Source organism: Malus sylvestris, chromosome 3, assembly GCF_916048215.2.
Source record: "Malus sylvestris chromosome 3, drMalSylv7.2, whole genome shotgun sequence".
In the NCBI taxonomy this organism is placed as follows: domain Eukaryota; kingdom Viridiplantae; phylum Streptophyta; class Magnoliopsida; order Rosales; family Rosaceae; genus Malus; species Malus sylvestris.
This window is the reverse complement of record NC_062262.1, coordinates 25,088,132-25,105,213: the sequence shown is the minus strand read 5'-3', so window position 1 is coordinate 25,105,213 and position 17,082 is coordinate 25,088,132. Positions and strand designations below refer to the sequence as shown.

The following is a 17,082-nucleotide window of genomic DNA, read 5'->3' as shown; positions in this document are numbered from 1 at the left end:
AGTACTATTTTATTTCAATATAATACATCTGTTACATTTTCCATCCGATGATTTGTTAAAATCTGACGACATTTGTGCACATGGCTGCCAAATTTCTGCCACGTGGCAAAAAAAAATTTAAATTAAAAAAAACCAAAAAAAAAAAACTAAAAAAGGTAGAACCCACCCCCACCTCTCATGCAACCCCTCCCCACCGTTTTTCTCCCTCCCGATCCTCCCAACCACCTCCCTCTCCTTCACTCTCTTGTTGAGATTAGAGGCCTTGGAGTCAAGCATAATGGCCTCAACGGTCAAATCGGAGTGCTCCACCCATTAGTTCTTCTGCATCTCCCGCTCTTCCCCTGCAATCACAATTCAAAAGTCAAAGATCCGAATCGAACACATAAGAATTAATATAAAAAAACAATGAAAATGGCACCATCAAAGATTCATACCATTAGCAAAAACAACCATTGTTGACAGAAATGGCGATCGAGAGAGATGAGAATTCGAATTCGAACGAGAGCGAGTGAAATAAGAAGAAGAAGAAGATCAGGGCTAAGATCCCTCAACTGCAATGCGTGATCTCGAAAAGCTCTTGGATCTTCGGTTGTTCGATCTGCCTCGATGCTGCATATATATATGTGCATATATCTAGAGAGAGAGGAGCAAGAGAGACGAGAAGGAGTCGGGAGTGTGAGAGTTTGTTTTAGTTGGACCGGGAGTGTGAGAGTTTAATTCAAGCCGACATTCCCCAGTTGTCGACAGTGTAGACGGTGATGGTGGTGCGGTCATGATGTCGGCGGCAAGGTGGGTGAGGATGAGGTAATGGTTGAAGGTCGAGAACTAGGGATTTTGGATCTGGGAATTTTGGGTTTTGGATTTGGGGATTTTGGGGTTCGAGAGAGAGTGAGGAGAGTGGAGGACGGTCTGCGTGTGATGTTGAGCGCTTCGATAAGGGTGGTGAGGCGTGTGAGCGTGAGGAGGAAGGTGCCGACGGTGAGGAGCGTGATGGGGATTCTAGGTTGGGGGTGTGCTTGGGTGGGGAGAAGGGGTGGGGAAGACGAACTGGGTTTTGGCTTTGTTGTTTTTTTTGCTTTTTTAATTAATTATTTAAAAATTTTAAATTTTGTATTAAATGTTTAGCCATGTGACACAAATGTGACAACCACATCAGCACAAATGGAAACCCCTTATTTGCCACATTATCACTTAACGGTTTACTTAATATATTTTTTAACGGATGTATGAAATTGAAATAAAATGACAAGTAAATGTATGAAATTGAAATGTTTTAAAGATGTTGTAAAGAATTGAAATCGACCCTAAACCTGAGATGGTAAAATGTAATTTACCCAATTATATTTGATTGGAATATCGACATTTACCATCAAGTAGTGGGAAAAAAAACAAATACAGGGACATACAACACGTGACTTGGGTCTCACTTTGACTCATGCCTCATAATGTGGCATGCACCGGTCGATGCCAGCCAACATAGTAATTCGGGCATATATGATTGTGAGAGTTGTAAATTCCCACATCACAAATATATGTGCACAATGATCCAACAGATTTTTTTACGAAGAACCAAATTCATAACTTGCATCCAGAATTTCAACTAAAAAAATTTACATAGCACATGATACCCCGTCATACTAAGGAAAAAAAAAAGGTAGAGAAAGAGGACCACTTGATCGAAGACCGAAAAGCATAAAAAGCAATGATGAGACAAAATTTCTTAGGCTGTGTGAGAACTGCCTTTCTTGCGATTCTTCAAGGAATTGCAAAAGGAAGTGAAACCTGCTTTTAGTTCGCCCGGTAGTGAAAGTTGAAGGGGGAGCACCAAGGGAGAGACTTGCTCACTTTTCTTTCTCACAGAAAATGGTTGCGCTAAAGCTGGCTGCTGCTTGTTTAGGCCTTCAAGAACAAATGAGAATGCCCCAAAAGTGAGACAGCTTTGTAGAAGAGCCTGCGGTGCACCTGCAAATCAAATAAGGTACTCTAAATTAAAGATGTGATATACAATACGGAAACTGCTTTAATTGATTAGTGCGACAAGCCAAAAATGAATAAGACCAAAAATCAGGATTTCTGTAGATATTAAGGATTTTAATTTTAAAAGTGAAGTCAATGTGTTTATTGCTAATTTATAAACTATCGTAACTCTGTAACATGATGGATACCTGGAAAACTAAGAGCAAGACCAGTGCAACAGCCAGCTACTCCAGCATTAATAACTGCACAGGGAAGAGAGCGTGAACACGATATAATGAATGAATGAATAATATAAAAGTACCATTTCTGCATTCAAGTTCCCATACCATCATCCTTTCCTCGCAGCCTCTTTAAAATGCAGACAACCAAACTGTGCACTCCGGACAAAACTGCAAATGTCTGAAAGGCGAAAATATAAAAGTGAACCTTAACAACTGAATGCAAAGAAACATACGACATTGTAAATAGCATTGCATAAGAAACTAAATTAATTACACTAAGATTTCGAAACAATCAATTAATAATAGGAATTTTCATACCTTAGCATAAGATCCTGCCTCTCCAAAGGATCCCTTAAAGCCTTTTTTCTTGACCAACCCCGCACCTGAAACACATCCAGGCAAGGTAAAACAAAAATCTCAGTCTGAATGATTTCAAGTAAACGAAAAAAAGATAAATTGGGGTTTATTTGAGTAGTAGATTGCTGAAGCAGGGTTTGCTTTGCTCATCTAATAATTCATTAATAAACTTGATATCAAGCCAAATCTCAAATGTCTAGCTGTATTTACAAGTATAAAATTCAGGCCAAGCTCAACAACTAAATATCAAGCCAAGTTTGAGTAGCATGGTTTGTTCTACATCGCCTCGTTATGTGAACACAGGACACAGAAATGAGTGGCATTATCCAAACATGGTGGCCTAATTGTTGAATAAACCTTAATAATCACAGACAATCAGAATTCTCTCATAACAGCTTCTACCCGCTAGTTAGACGCAATGAACATAAACAGGAACCGAGCAAATAGCAGTATAAAGCTCAGAACGAACTATGTATAAGGCTGTGAAGCCTCGATATCTGGGAGTAAAATACCAATAAAGCATAGGCCATGTACCCTGCTCCAAGTCTATCCACAAGCTTACAGTACACTGTTCAATCCCAGACCCTTAAATTATCAACTTAAACCCAAATTAATTACTGTCTTATCAGTGCCAGCGGGAAATTATAGAATTACACTCTCTATTACAATAAAGAACGAAATTAACCAAATTTACCCCATAAACCACAAGTTCACATCTCAAAACACTAGCATATCTTAACAATGATTCTGCGAAAGACCACCAAAAATTCAGAAAGTAAAATCCAATCTTTTTCTAAACCCTAAAAACTCATTGAATAAAAGCATATTTTCCCAAAAATTCCAAATCACTCATGAGCACCACTCAAATTCTCATAACAAACACCACAATCATGCAATTAAAAGCTTCACAACACAGACACATGTATACACGCACACATACATATATGTATATACAGAGAGAGAGGGGGGGACCATATCCAAAAACGGAGCCCATGAACGCGCCGCCAGCGGAGTCTCCGGCGAACCTGAGGAGGCAGACAGCATTGGGGGACGCAGGGACTAATGAGTTCGAAGAATTAGGGTTCGAATTAGGGTTTGGATTGGTATCGAGCTCAGTGTTGGTGTCCATCTCAGTGTTTGGAGAATCAACCGACGTCGTCGCCATGCCCGCTGCCACTCTCTCTCTGTCTATTCAATCTCCAAAATCAGAAATGGACAAAAATCCTAAACTGACACTATTCATTTAGGATTTTAATTTTTTAATGAATTTAGGGATATTCAATTAGGATTCTAAGTGATTTTCTTAAATTTAAGGTATATTCAATTAGAATTTTAAGATTGTTTATTAAAATACCTAGAAATCTAGATGTATTCAATTAGGATTTTAAAGAAGTTTATAACATTTAGGCCAAATTGGATTATTCATCCCCGTGGTCATAGGAAATTTGTATGATGACCCCGTGGTGAAAAAATTAGGAAATAAACCTCTGTGGTCAAGAATGTTAGCAAATTTAGTCTAAAAGTAAGATTTCTGTTAAATGACTGCTAAAAGTATAGGTAAAACTATATTTTCAATTCTAATTGACATTTAAAATAAATAATTTTTTTTATAATAATTAACAAAAAAAATAATGCTTAAATTTTTAAATAAAAAAAGCCCCAATTCAATGTCAATTGAAACTGAAAATACAATTTTACCCCAACTTTTAACAGTTATTTAATAGAAATCTTACTTTTGGACTAAATTTGCTAACATTCTAGACCACAAAGGATTAATTCCTAGTTTTTCATCATGCAAGTGTCCTATGAATTTAGCCTAAAAGAAATAATAAAAGAACCCTAGAAAATATACCCAATTATATTATCTGGATTGAGAGAAATAGAGTATATGAATTGAGTGAAATTCAACCCGAGACGCTGTCGTTGTGTACCCCCCCTTAATATTAACCCTTCCATTCTTCTTCGCCATCTGTTCTGTAGTCTGCTCAGCCGCCGCCTCCTGCAGTCTGATCTGCTCAGCCAGTGCTCTCTCTCCGCAAATTTCTTCACTTCGTTGCTGCTTACCTTCTTCAACGTCATTGGGTTTTCTGGATTGGCTCAGGTACCACGTCTGTGTAGCACCACGTTTGTTTAATTTGAATAGGGTTTTCTTCTGCTGTGAATTAGGATTGCACAGTCTGAATCCTTCATGAGTAGCGTTGAAGGAACATATTTCATGTTGCGCGTGCCATTCCAATTTGTTTGGAAGTGAAATTGCTCAATGAAATTTTGGATGCTTTATTTCGTTTATAAAATTTCCCTAAAATTTTTGCCCAATTGGTCTATTCGTGATTATAAATTGTGCAAGGAGAGTAAATAAATGGCAACTTTTTTTTTTTTTTTTTGTATATAATTAGGAATAGAAAGCTTCTAATTACTTGGGAACATGTTCTTCTTTCCTGACTTTTATGGGTGTGGTAATGACATTTTGGTTGCAACTTTAAACAACTTTGTGCAGAAATGAGAAACCCCAAATGAAATGCTACTACTTTTGTGGCTGGTATGTACGAATTAAGTGCAGGAATGTAACCTATTTTTCTAGTTGTTCTAGGTATACTTTTCAATATTTCAAATTTTTGTATGTATTACTTCACAGCTAACCACTCCAACTACACAGCTAAGAGGGTTAAAGATCACAGCAATACCTTTTTGTTTCTAACAGAGCCTTCCTTTGGGTGCGTGACATTTGAGGGTTGGATTTTGCACACATAAGGATGGGGAGAATGATATTGAATAATGCATTGAGATCGATAGTGAATGCCGAGAGAAGGGGGAAAGATACGGTGGAGTTGAAACCTATATCCACAGTAATGTCATCATTCCTCAAAATCATGAAAGATCGAGGTAAAGCCCTACAGTCTCCTCCTTTAGTATATAGATTTTGATAATTAATGCTTAATATGTACTTTCGGAATATGGATTTCTGTTAAGTTAATTTGTTGAGAGGGTTTGAAAGCGGTGAACTTGTAGTGAATAAGGACCTATAGAACTGAGTTCAGTTAGCTGGTGTGGGATCTAGGAATTTGGCTTTAGTCAACATAGGTTTATTTATTTTTTATTTTCATTATTTCACGTAAACAAGGAAATGGTATCCAGAACAGGCTGACTAGTTTTAGGGCTTTATTGTCTTTATTTTTTTCACCTGAACTTACCTACGATGTCACTTTATGAATTACATAACACAGTCTTCATTCTGATGCTTGGCATAATCAGGCATTCTTGAATAAGGTAAATAAATAATAAGAATGTTCGAGGATATATTGCTTCAAATAATTTGGTGATGGTTTTATACTGGGTATTGGAGGACTAGCATTATAGCAACTTGTAAGTAATTATGGGATCCTTTGGTTACATTGTTGTTTTAATTGGAGACGGGATATTCTTTTCTTCTAAATAATATTAATATATGATTTTCTTTCTTTGCTTATGAAGTAGTTCGTGAATGCCCTACCGAAAAGTTTAGTTTTCTAATATAAGCTAGTGTTAGGATGTCTTTCAAGTTTCAACAGTTATTTAAATATAAGTCTGTCTTCAAATTCACTGTATTGCTAGAAGGGAGCTCTGTTTTGTAGTTGTATTGAACATACAGAAGAAAGAGGAGCATTTTTTTTTGTACCAAATGCATTACACTTCTTGTTCGTTTCTTTGAAGCGGGAGAGGGTGAATAAAAATGTTTATATCAGCTCCAAATGTTATTTGTCAATTTGTTGCATGTTTATGTTTTAATGTCCCTGACCGTGGTATGTTTTCTTTAGGTTACATCAAGGATTTTCAGATCTTTGATCCACATAGAGTGGGGAGGATAACGGTTCAACTACAAGGCAGGGTTAACGATTGTAAAGCTCTTACTTACAGGCAGGATGTAAAGGCAAGAGATGTTGAAGAGTACAAAAAGCAAACCCTTCCGACCAAACAGGTTTGTTAACCTCCTGATGTCGAAAGATCTGTTAAAAGTTCTTTTTTGTCTCTTATTATTTAAAGGTGCCTGTGTGGGAAAGTCTGGATTTTTCTGTTAAGGGGCTTCTCTCTCTTCATGCAGTGGGGTTATGTTGTGATTACTACTCCCGAAGGTGTGTTGGATCACGAAGAGGCTGTTAAGCGTAATGTTGGGGGTCAGGTTCTTGGCTATTTTCATTAGATGGGAAGGGAGAAATGTTGACCTATACGACAACATCCCGACTTCACCAACATGGATTGTAGTTTTGTTTGCCTCAATTTCAACCGATGTGAATCTTGTGTCATCTTATGATTTAGATAAATGGTGGAACAGGATCACTCCTCTTGAAACCGTGCTCTTGTTTGTTACAAAAAATGTAGCAGCATTTACGGAACCACTCTATTACTCTTTTAAACCTAATTTGAAGCATATCTTCCTCGGGTCGGGGTTTTCTGGTTTTGACTTATGTATCGTTACTGAAAGACGTGATTACTTATGTAGCGTGTCCACGGTCAGAATTCGACTCCAGGCATGCGTGATCAGATCTTTCTCAGCAGTCTTTGGAATTGCTATAGGATCAGAGACATGGCCTTTATAGGTCAACAAATTTTTGTGTGTTGATGGAAAGGTGTGTTAGATTGCAAATGTTGATGGGCAAGTGGAACACGCCTACAAGTAGGCGGGGGACCTAGGCCCTTTTTTCAGTTTGAGTGAAATATATTATATTACATAAATAAGTGTACTTATATTTAAAAGAATACATAGTTGTATCAGGATGCATAAATTGAAAAATAGAATGATATATAGATTATAAAGTACTTAAGAAATCTCTTATAATTTATTGAAAAAATAAAATGCAAAATGAAGATTGTCTACTTTTAGTCGAAGTGTGAGCCACGATCTAGATGGGTGCCTAGGTAGGGCTAGACAGGCTAGGTAGGTGCCTAGACAAGGTTATGTGCCCTTTCTTATTGTTTAAACGCCTACAAATTGAAAGGGATGGAGGTCAGCCTACTAGTGCCTAGGCCTACTTAGAAGATGCTAGGTGGGGATTTTTAGAACAATGGGCTAGACTCAAACAACTACCATACAATGTCTTTGTCGTATGGTTTCTGCTGAAGTTGGGCATCAATACAACTGAGTAAGAATGCACATGTTTTCAACCATAGCAGTGACTAGACCTGTAAACGGGTCGGGTTTATTGGGTTTGGGTCGAGTTCAACCCGACTCGTTAAGTTAATGGGTCACCCGAACCCAACCTGTTTCATCCGTTAACATCCGTTAACAATTATTATTTTTTTTTTTTGCATAAAGTTTATTTTTTGTTATTAAGACTTTACTAAAATTGCTAAAATATCCTCAACTAACGGGTGCTAACGGGTTGACCCAAAGTGACCCGTTATTTAACGGGTTGTTAACGGGTTCACCTGTTAGCGACCCGATCCGTTAAGCATCCACCCAAATACAAATATTAACGGGTTGGGTCGGGTCGGGTCCAAAATGCCAGGCCTAGCAGTGACTAGTGCATGACTGAGTTTTCAAAATGTATGTAATGCTTCCTAGTAGATTTCAACTTTCGACCATTCAGTAATGTTCTTGATAAATCGCTCCTTAGTTAAAGGATCGGTGTCGACAACCATCTGAGCTTCTCAGGAAACATAACGATTATCGCTTCAAAACAAAAACTGAAACATATGGTTGAAAATTAAAAGAATGAATTCATACATGAAAAGAAAATCAAATGAAAGAATTCATAATATTGTTGCCTATTGCATGAACCCAAGTTGGGTCTCATTCAGATAAATCGGTAGTTCACTCAAATGTTTGGCTTCAAATTCCGACCGGTCAGTAATGCTCTTGATATATAGCTCCGAATTCTGCTCTCCATGCCTGATCATCGTCTGTGTTGTGTGGAATGACAGAGTCCTCCCGGTATAGTGGTTGCAAAGCGGACTCTGGCAGTTTACTATCTGCCATGTACTGCTTCATGGTGATCATCTCCATCTTGTGCTTTCTTTTAAGCTTCTCCATTTGCTTCTTCAACTTTTCGTTTTCTTGATGCACATTCGTAAAGTTCTCCTGCGTTTATGGAAGACAGACGACAAAAACAATTAGTGAGACAAACGAACTTGGAAGAACCAACTTAAGCGGTTTCTGTTTGTGAAGTACTGCTAATTGTAAAATACGCAGACAGAATGGCAACTACTCGATGGCAAAAATGCCGAATGTTAGGGTTTTCATTTGTGTTTAAGGGCAAAAAATGAGTTACCTCTGCAACTGATGCGGAATGTTCAGCTTCTCTAAGCCTAACAAGGAGTTCTCCGGCAGCATGAACAGCTTCTGCAGTATCTCTCAGTTGAATCTTGAGACTCTTGTTCTCCTTCTTCAAAAGCTCCCTCTCCCTCTCTCTTTCCACTCTCAAAACTGAGAGCTCTGTTGCCAGGGATTTTGAAAAGCGAGATCCACGACCTTTTGCTCCCGCTTTTGCCGCTGCCCTCTTCACTTCTGCTATTCCTGCCATGATTGCACGGTACTTTGCAACCAAGCCATTATATTTATCTTGTAGTTCAACATAGTGTTCAACCATGCGAGCATGCCCAAGGACAGATCTTTGAAGCACATCATCCAACTCTTCAGTGTTTTGCTTTTCCAATTTCAATTCCATCTCCACTCTCTCTGCTCGCCGGCGGATGGATTCAAGATCTACTCGCAAGTCATCAGTTAAGGAAATCCAATCACTCTCCATTTCTGTCCATCTCTGTCTTTCCTTCTCCAGTTCTTCCTCACTGTTATCTCGAAATGTGCTACTTTTTCGCAGTTGGATGGATCGTGACAATAAAGAGGATCTCAGTCTCTCAGTGGACTTGTTGGGTGATGCATCAGTACGTGACTGCAATTTGGCCCTTAACATCTGAACTTCCTTAAGTAGTGCTTCCTTCTCATCCATATCAAAATCTGCATTCCCATCCCCAAGATCGAACTGATTCTGAACTTCCTGTATTTCACATTTCTCCTTTATAGTCTCTGGTTGGTGAATATCAACAGAACTGCCCCTCACGAGCTACAGAAATCACCCATAACATGTAAGAGAACTTTAAATATGCAAAATTGAGGAAGTTAATATCAGAATATGAAAAGGTTGAAAAACATAAACCGCTCCGACCTACCTTCTTTCCATCTTTGAACTCCTCATATGGTATCATTTCTTTACCATTATCTGCACAACTTTTGAATTGCTCTATCTAAAAAAAGAGTAAAATTCTCTGGAACGTAAGACACATATATATAGAGAAATAGTTCATTGAGGTCGAAACAGAAAGAGAAAATGTTACCAGTTGATTTAACTGCTCAATTTTAGTTGCTTGCTCCTTGCAACGATTCTCAAGCTCCTCCTTTTTAGCTTCTTCCACTACATCCTGTTTAGAAGAAAAAATGTAAATTAAAAAAGCATTCCCGAGTTCATTCCTGAGTTTTACAGCAAGTAAACTTAACGTACCTCGGTCATTTGGTTAGGATTTCCTGCTTCCTCAACTGCTACAGTCCATGTCTTCAAGCTATCCGGGACCTCATTTGTATCATCTTCATACACTCTTCTTTTGCATGATGCACAAAGGAACGAAGAAGATGCCCCATCTATGGATGGCCTTGTTTCTGGTAATGTTTGAGATGAAGAATTAGCTTTAACAGGTTTCAGTGCCAAGTGCTCAAAGGAGAACGAGACTGCGGATTTTCTTGATTCAGAGTTCTGCTGGTGGTAGTCAATTATCTGCAAGCCCCTCTGGAGGCTGGCAGCCAATGACTCAGTGGGGCCTGGAAATATTTTGCTTGAGCGCAAAGAGGATTGGATGTTTTCACTTTGATTCAGCGACTGTCTCAATACATCTGACTTGAACTTGGAACTGTCTGATACGTTGTTCTGACTAACTGAAAAGCTTGGAGCAAAAGTGACGCTCTTTCTTTGTGCATTTCCAAGTTTTGGAGACTCGGACAATGTTGGGTCTTGGAGGACTGGGGACCGACAGCATAAACTGATTGAAACACCGCTTCTGTTTACTGGACCAGTGGTGGTAGGAGAAATCTCTTCTGCCAATTCGAAGTTGTCCTTGGGAGGTAGCTCATTCTGAGAAAAATCCAGATCAATTTCTTCAGATACCTCAATCTCCTTTTCGTCCGAACTATGAAAGTCATCTTCACTTATCGAGTCTGCATAACAACTTCCACCCAACTGAGCAGAATCTTTACTGACAGAATTGTCCCCAACATCATGTTCATAAGAATTATGCAGCTCATCTAGCTGCTTACGTAGTTCCCTTACATCATGTTCATCCACATTTACCTCTTCATCAGAATCATTATCTATGCTGGGTAAAATCAAAGATCGATTCAGGCTCACCCGCAATTGATTCAAGCTTTCACGTACATTTCTCCCTTGGAAATATCCATTCTTAATCACAAGTGAGCCACTAGACTTTGCTCTTATAAGTTCTTCCTGCAAAACACACATTTCATAAACCTCAAATTTCTATCACCTTCAGCCTTTGTGACAGAAATCCAGATAGAACTACAAAGAACTTAGTACCTTTAACTGGCGAATTTGATCACTCAGATCATTAACATCATCCTCTGTTATTTCATTTATTACTGGTTCATTCCTAACAGATTTCGCTCGTTCTCCAAACCTTAAAGTTCGCAGTATCTCGCCATTATTTCTGCATTTGACAAGCATAATGAATGTTTCAGAGGATTTACAATACAATGTATGAATGTATGAATGCTATGCAATTATGATGTGAATTAATGTATCCAAGCACACTAATAATAAATCAAACTTCATAGCAAAAAAGCAATTAGCAGAGAGGAGTCAAATACTTGTTGTCTGGGGAAACCGCACAGATGACTGTAAGTTTTGAGTTGCCACCAATTGATTCTCGCAGTAAATGTGTTAAGCAGGAAGACTTATATGGTAAATCTTCAGATTTTTCAGACTGGGGCGCTTTTGCAAGAGTATTCACCAAAAGCCTGCACCAAAATAACAACATTAACGGTTAAAAAATTGCACCGGTCAGAGACAAATGATCCACAAAGTCTAAAAATACACAAAAGCTTGGTTATGTTTCCATAAAATGCATCCTTGCGCATGAATCTAAAAATATACAAAAGATTGGCTATGTTTCCATAAAATGCATCCTTGCGCACGAACAATAATTTAATGCAGAAGAACGTAAAATTGATAGCAAACTATTTTTCTTCTTTTGTCATCAGAAATGTATTCCGCATATTGTAACACCATCCTGTAAGTCATTTACAATGCCTGATGGAATGATTACGAAAGGTTATGGAACCAAACATGAAGGTTACTGAACCATACCCAAGCCGTGACAAGGACTTCTTCACATGTTTGTCGTCCCTCGCGCATTGTCTACCTGTGTCATCATCGCCTTTATTTCTGTCCAGGCCAGCAAGATCAACAAAACTCATCCTGCTTGTTTTTGAGCTACCAAAGCACTTGGATGAGCTCTCCTGTAGAATCAAGTGAATAAGCACCGTGCTCGAGTGATAGACACGAAAGCAATAACGAAACCACTTTCTATTCAACAAAAATATAATATCCCATTAGTACATCGAAAATTTCAATGTGCAACGTTACCTTACACCATGATTCGATGATGAATGTACAAACAATATGGGATCTAGAGCTCTTGGAGTTCATGCTAGTTGCTCCAACTTTTCTACTTGAAAGCCCCTGCTCCATGTACAGAAACGTTGATGAGTATGCGAAGCCAAAAACAAGAAAAAAACAGACATTTGGACCTCGATAGTAAATAGAAAATTGTGCGTATATAGCGCACCTTAATCAGAATTTGTGTCACATCATCATAGCTTGTCACATACTCCTCAGTTAGATTCTCAACATAAAATCCATTTTTGGGATCATCCTTGATCTAAAACAGATTAAAGTAAAACCCGTGAGTATCTTAAGCATTTACTAATGAACTAAAAAATTTGAAAAACAAGCATCAGTGGAAGAACTTGATAACAAAGAGAACCTCCACCTTAAGGTTCCGCAGGGTTGGATCAAGTAAATCTCCAATTTGTTCGTTATATATCTGTTGCAGAGAAACATTTACAAAACCATGACTATATAAGGATCCTTGATGATATATAGTACAGAGAATTTGAAGAGTAACAAGAAGTATACCTCGAGAAATGAACAACGGAACTGGTAATTCAACTGTTTCCCTTCGGAATTCTCTTGCTCCTACATGTACCAATCCCAAAATAACATTAATAAATACATATCCATACACACCTGCCTAGTGCTTTCGTAACCTTCCAGATATAAAACTAAACAAGAAACCAAAGAACATACCTTTTGAATCTCAGAAAACAGCATTTGGAAGATGCGTGGAACAATGCCCTGGCAACTTCCAGGAGAGGCATCCTCAACCATGGCACTTGGTGGACCCCATAGCGTGTATGTCTTACCACTTCCGCTCTACAGAAAATTCAATTGAAGATATTCACAAAACAAATACAAATTATCCAAGTTGAATCGACCGTTCATCGAAGCATATGAATTCGTACCTGTCCATATGACAAGATTGAAGTATTGTAACCGGCTAAGGCATTCTTAACCACAGGTACACCAACCGTCTGAAAAACATCCTCCTGGTACGCACCAAAAAGTAACCATGTATCAAAATCCGCTTGAATTTAGTTTTCAAAGCTAAGAAGAAGATTAACAAAAACCCAATTCCTCACTCCTCATATTGTGACTAATCAAAGAATCATACCTGTCCGGATTTCAAATCAAAAACCGAATCAAATGAAAATGTACGGCCCCCAACTGATAAACTGCGTGGCGAGACCTTCTTAACAGTCCGATCTCCCCAATTTGCACCATCTTTAGTTGGTCTGATTCTCACCACAACCTAAACAAATTTCAAAACCCAAAAAAAATAAGAAAACAGAAAGTAATGATACAATAGACAAATAAATAAACAAACAAAACTCAAATTTCAATTACCTTCACTGATGGGTCTAGAGGTGGCAGGAGTTCTCCCTGACCGTCGGATTGATCAATCTCACTCTAAAATTTAAGCCATTTCAAAATTAAGCTTCTAATATTTGATTTTCAAATTACTTAAAATTCTCAAGTCTCAGATTCCGAAATTAGACAATAATAAATACCTTCACCACCGGCAATGCTTGTTTCTGGCCGTCCGGTTCTGTGATCTTAGATTTGGACGAATCGGAGAGTACAGGCTTGGTTTGTGAAGCGGAGGAGTCGTCATCGGCATGGTGATTGATCTGGATGTTGGGACTGAGTGGAGGGGTATTTTCGGAATTATGGTTTCGTAGGTTGAAAATGGATTTGCTGTTCTTAGTGGACATGGATCTGGGAAGGAGGTTTCGAAGCGACGAAGCTGAAATGGTTCCTAAGAATCGAGACTCGCAGGCACTGTTGGTGTTGCTGTTCTTCGTCCTCATTGTTCTCAGATCGCAAGCAATCAAGAGAGAGAGAGAGAGAGAGAGAGCTATACAGAGATTTGAATTCGAAAATGTTGGAGAGAGAGAGGGAAGAGAGCGTTTTTTTTAAATGTGTAGGAGGAGAGGGATTATGACCGTTGAGAAAGAAAGAGGAAGATTTTTTAGGGTTTTTAGTTTTAACATCATTTGCAACGAATTGGTCCCGTCCAAAAATAATAATTCAAATCTGGGTTCAATGACTATATTGCCCCTTAGGAAAGTGGCTTAAGTATAAAAGTGCGTAGACTGATTTTGATATTTCAACTGTAGAAATGAATATTCATTTATCATCTGTTGACTTGAAAATGGAATTGCATATATTATAGATCGCATATAACATAAATTGGTAATATTTATAAAATCATCAATAAAATAGAATATAAATTTCTTTTGTGTTTTTTTATTTTAAAAGAGGGATAATTGGTGGTAAGCCATAATTATCTATCATTTTTAATGACTGAAAAGACTCACAGAAACATTTGAAGGAAGCCTCGTAATCCGTTCTTTACTACTGGATTATCAGCTCGTGGTTGAATTTATTTTACTTTACGGACAAATTAGTTTGGGAAAAAACACTAATTATTATTATTTTTTTAACTAAGTCAATATAATATTGAAATAGAGCTCAACTTTAAGGACAAATTAGTCAATATGCCAGATAGTTCAAATTAGTAGCCGTTATGGCCGGTGGAGCAAATGTTGGAGCTGATTACTACAGCTTAGGGGCCCACATGAAGGAAAAGGCTTGGATCGGATTAACAGGCCTGCCTAGTCCTGCCCAAATCAAGGAAACAGATTGGGCTTCTGTAACCGAAAAAAAGTGAAAAAGTATTAACCTATTCGTTTACATTAGCCCAATATTATATGTGACTAACAAATTATTTTTTCTTGATGATCAATTAAAATATCATTTTTACAAAAATGAATTCGAATTGGAGATCATTTAGTTATATATATGTATCAATTAAATGAGCGGTTCATTATGAATTACCCAACACCTCTATTTATTCTATAGACATAGATGACTAAATGATATTTGATTAAATGACATTTTACAGAGATCGTCAACTGAGAGTTTGAAAAAATGAATGATTTTCGATTATGAATTATGTACAATAAAAATAAAAATACATTAATTATAAGGGGTGGACAAGGTGGTGCACGGTACACCCCATCTAATACAAGTATTTTTTTTAAAAGGACGGGGGTCGATTAAAGTAGAGGAAATCAAAGGAAATGAAGAGCAGCACTCAGGCAATTTGATTCGTGCTCGAATCGCCAAAGTGCTATTAATTCAACCTTTAGTTTTCTTTCGCCCAAAAGTTGGTCCCTAAACTTTTGGAAGTGTTGGTTACATATAGTTGAGCATGACCATGTTTTGAATGGCACTTTGTAACGCGTATATTCTTTTCCCACAATGTCCTTCCTCTACTAGAAACAAAAGGTATATGTTATAAAAGAAGTGTGAATGCCCACTAAAAAACAGAGTGAATGAAGACTTCGAAATGTGATTAAAGTTTACTATTTACTTGATGACTTTGGTTCCCATTAATATATATTTTTTTAAAAGATGAGTTTGTTAGGTCCTGACTTTTGCCCATAAAAGATTGAAGAATAAGGAAAAGAAATGAGGTGAGAAACATAAGGAGGAAAGGAAAACAAAGAGGATAGGAAGAGAGAAAAGAAAAAAAGAAGATGAAAGAAAATATAAGTGAGCCAAGCTAGAGAGAAGAGAGAAAATAGTGAAAGTTATTTTGTACTCCTATTATTTCAGATAATGAAAGAAAGTACTCCTGCTGCCTTGAAGACGTATGTACACTTACCAAACCTCGTAATATTGTGTCTTATTTACTTTATTCCACTACATACATACCGTCAATCTCACAACAATATCCCTTTTCTTTGTCTCTTATCTTTCTCTTCGATCTTCAAAAGTTATAATAGTTTGGTATTGGGTTGAAAAGGTGTGTTGTTGGCCTAATGAGAATACAAAATAAAAAAAAATAAAAAAAAAAGACACAAAATCAAGAACTGAAAGCGAAATTATCATCAAACGACTTCTAAAGATTTTAATATCATCTCAACAATGTAGGCATTTGTGCAGTTCATGTGAAAGGTGACACGCATACGTGGGACGGTAGAAAATAGCGTAGAAATTATGACATGAACTAGAAGTCGTGATATACATACACACACACAAATAACGTAAAGCATTCGCAACCAAAACGATATAAAATGATAGTGAGTTGTTTAGTCTTCCCCATCAATTTGATCTTGTTTTCCTCATCAATGACATGAACGCCGCAAAGCAAGGAACCAAAACTATAGCCGTTAGTGCAGCACTTTGTCTAAAAAGAATGATGATTATGCGAATATTGCTTGCATGCGTATATGGTGCAACAACTTGTTTAATCAGTAATTAGGAATGTGCGATTAGGCGAGTATAATCTGCTGCGTACCACGTCAACTCTAAAGTCAAACAGCAGCCATTCATAGGGACACCAGTACTCCACAATATCAACTACATGGACTTGACTAATTCATACTTCTGTGTGGCGGTATTCTTTTTAACTAATAGATGAAAAATCTCAATTTTGACTCACATATATGCAAGGTTCTAAAAAACGCTAGGCGATAGTTGGGCGGTGGGCTAGCGCCTAGCGCCTAGCGCCTAGGTGGGGGCGTCTAGGCAGATTTAGGTAAATTTCTTGTATATCTTGTAAATAAGTGCATATTGATCCTTACAAAAAATTATACTTGTATGAAATCCATAGATAAGATAATAATAAAAAATGATAAAATGCAAAAAAAGTATCCAACAAGTCCAAAATTTAAAAACACATTAAGCATATATGCCATATAACCATAGTGAAGAGTATTGTAAGATAACACATGTACAACAAGTTCACAATTTTAAACCACTTAGACTTAGATAAGATTTTTTATTTTATTTTTTAATTTCATTAAAAAAAAAAAAACCGCCTAGCCCCGCCTAGCCCCGCCTAGCCCTTCCTAGCTCAC

General features: G+C 37.5%; 3 protein-coding genes across 9 annotated transcripts; 1 reads left to right on the top strand and 2 right to left on the bottom strand.

The window, feature by feature from the left end:
* Positions 1-1,535: 1,535 nt before the first annotated feature.
* Positions 1,536-3,791, bottom strand: LOC126614447 (mitochondrial import inner membrane translocase subunit TIM22-3-like). The gene is made up of 5 exons (XM_050282124.1): positions 3,528-3,791; positions 2,517-2,581; positions 2,304-2,376; positions 2,166-2,219; positions 1,536-1,962 (listed from the first exon to the last, which is right to left on the bottom strand). The coding sequence occupies exons 1-5, from the start codon at positions 3,718-3,720 to the stop codon at positions 1,721-1,723; spliced, it is 627 nt and encodes a 208-aa protein (XP_050138081.1). The 5' UTR covers positions 3,721-3,791; the 3' UTR covers positions 1,536-1,720.
* A 626-nt stretch (positions 3,792-4,417) lies between these two features.
* LOC126614445 (40S ribosomal protein S15a-5) lies at positions 4,418-6,990 on the top strand. Of its 7 annotated transcripts, none has more exons than XM_050282123.1 (5): positions 4,440-4,656; positions 5,053-5,094; positions 5,257-5,438; positions 6,350-6,510; positions 6,634-6,990. In XM_050282123.1, the coding sequence occupies exons 3-5, from the start codon at positions 5,309-5,311 to the stop codon at positions 6,730-6,732; spliced, it is 390 nt and encodes a 129-aa protein (XP_050138080.1). In that variant the 5' UTR covers positions 4,440-4,656; positions 5,053-5,094; positions 5,257-5,308; the 3' UTR covers positions 6,733-6,990. The 7 variants fall into 7 exon arrangements, with proteins under 7 accessions (XP_050138074.1, XP_050138080.1, XP_050138078.1 ...); XM_050282121.1 differs by having other exon boundaries at positions 5,212-5,438; XM_050282120.1 differs by having other exon boundaries at positions 5,191-5,438.
* A 1,206-nt stretch (positions 6,991-8,196) lies between these two features.
* On the bottom strand, positions 8,197-14,163 carry LOC126614444 (kinesin-like protein KIN-12F). The gene is made up of 17 exons (XM_050282116.1): positions 13,723-14,163; positions 13,559-13,621; positions 13,326-13,463; positions 13,117-13,200; positions 12,902-13,027; positions 12,731-12,790; positions 12,585-12,638; positions 12,381-12,473; positions 12,179-12,274; positions 11,900-12,051; positions 11,401-11,550; positions 11,111-11,240; positions 10,028-11,020; positions 9,864-9,947; positions 9,699-9,773; positions 8,801-9,592; positions 8,197-8,610 (listed from the first exon to the last, which is right to left on the bottom strand). Exons 1-17 carry the CDS (start codon positions 14,020-14,022, stop codon positions 8,377-8,379), a joined length of 3,624 nt encoding a protein of 1,207 aa, XP_050138073.1. The 5' UTR covers positions 14,023-14,163; the 3' UTR covers positions 8,197-8,376.
* Between the last annotated feature and the right edge of the window lie 2,919 nt (positions 14,164-17,082).

What these genes read in the sequence shown, in the direction of transcription:
- LOC126614447 (XM_050282124.1), bottom strand. Translation starts at nt 3,720, where the DNA reads ATGGCGACGACGTCGGTTGATTCTCCAAACACTGAGATGGACACCAAC. An exon ending in GGGCTCCGTTTTTGGATATG is followed by an intron (nt 2,582 to 3,527) that starts GTCCCCCCCTCT and finishes GATGTGTTTCAG; the next exon opens with GTGCGGGGTTGGTCAAGAAA. An exon ending in AGGCAGGATCTTATGCTAAG is followed by an intron (nt 2,377 to 2,516) that starts GTATGAAAATTC and finishes TTCGCCTTTCAG; the next exon opens with ACATTTGCAGTTTTGTCCGG.
- LOC126614445 (XM_050282117.1), top strand. Translation starts at nt 5,309, where the DNA reads ATGGGGAGAATGATATTGAATAATGCATTGAGATCGATAGTGAATGCC. An exon ending in CAAAATCATGAAAGATCGAG is followed by an intron (nt 5,439 to 6,349) that starts GTAAAGCCCTAC and finishes TGTTTTCTTTAG; the next exon opens with GTTACATCAAGGATTTTCAG. An exon ending in AAACCCTTCCGACCAAACAG is followed by an intron (nt 6,511 to 6,633) that starts GTTTGTTAACCT and finishes CTCTTCATGCAG; the next exon opens with TGGGGTTATGTTGTGATTAC.
- LOC126614444 (XM_050282116.1), bottom strand. Translation starts at nt 14,022, where the DNA reads ATGAGGACGAAGAACAGCAACACCAACAGTGCCTGCGAGTCTCGATTC. An exon ending in TTGATTTGAAATCCGGACAG is followed by an intron (nt 13,201 to 13,325) that starts GTATGATTCTTT and finishes GGTGCGTACCAG; the next exon opens with GAGGATGTTTTTCAGACGGT. An exon ending in TGTTTTCTGAGATTCAAAAG is followed by an intron (nt 12,791 to 12,901) that starts GTATGTTCTTTG and finishes TGGTACATGTAG; the next exon opens with GAGCAAGAGAATTCCGAAGG.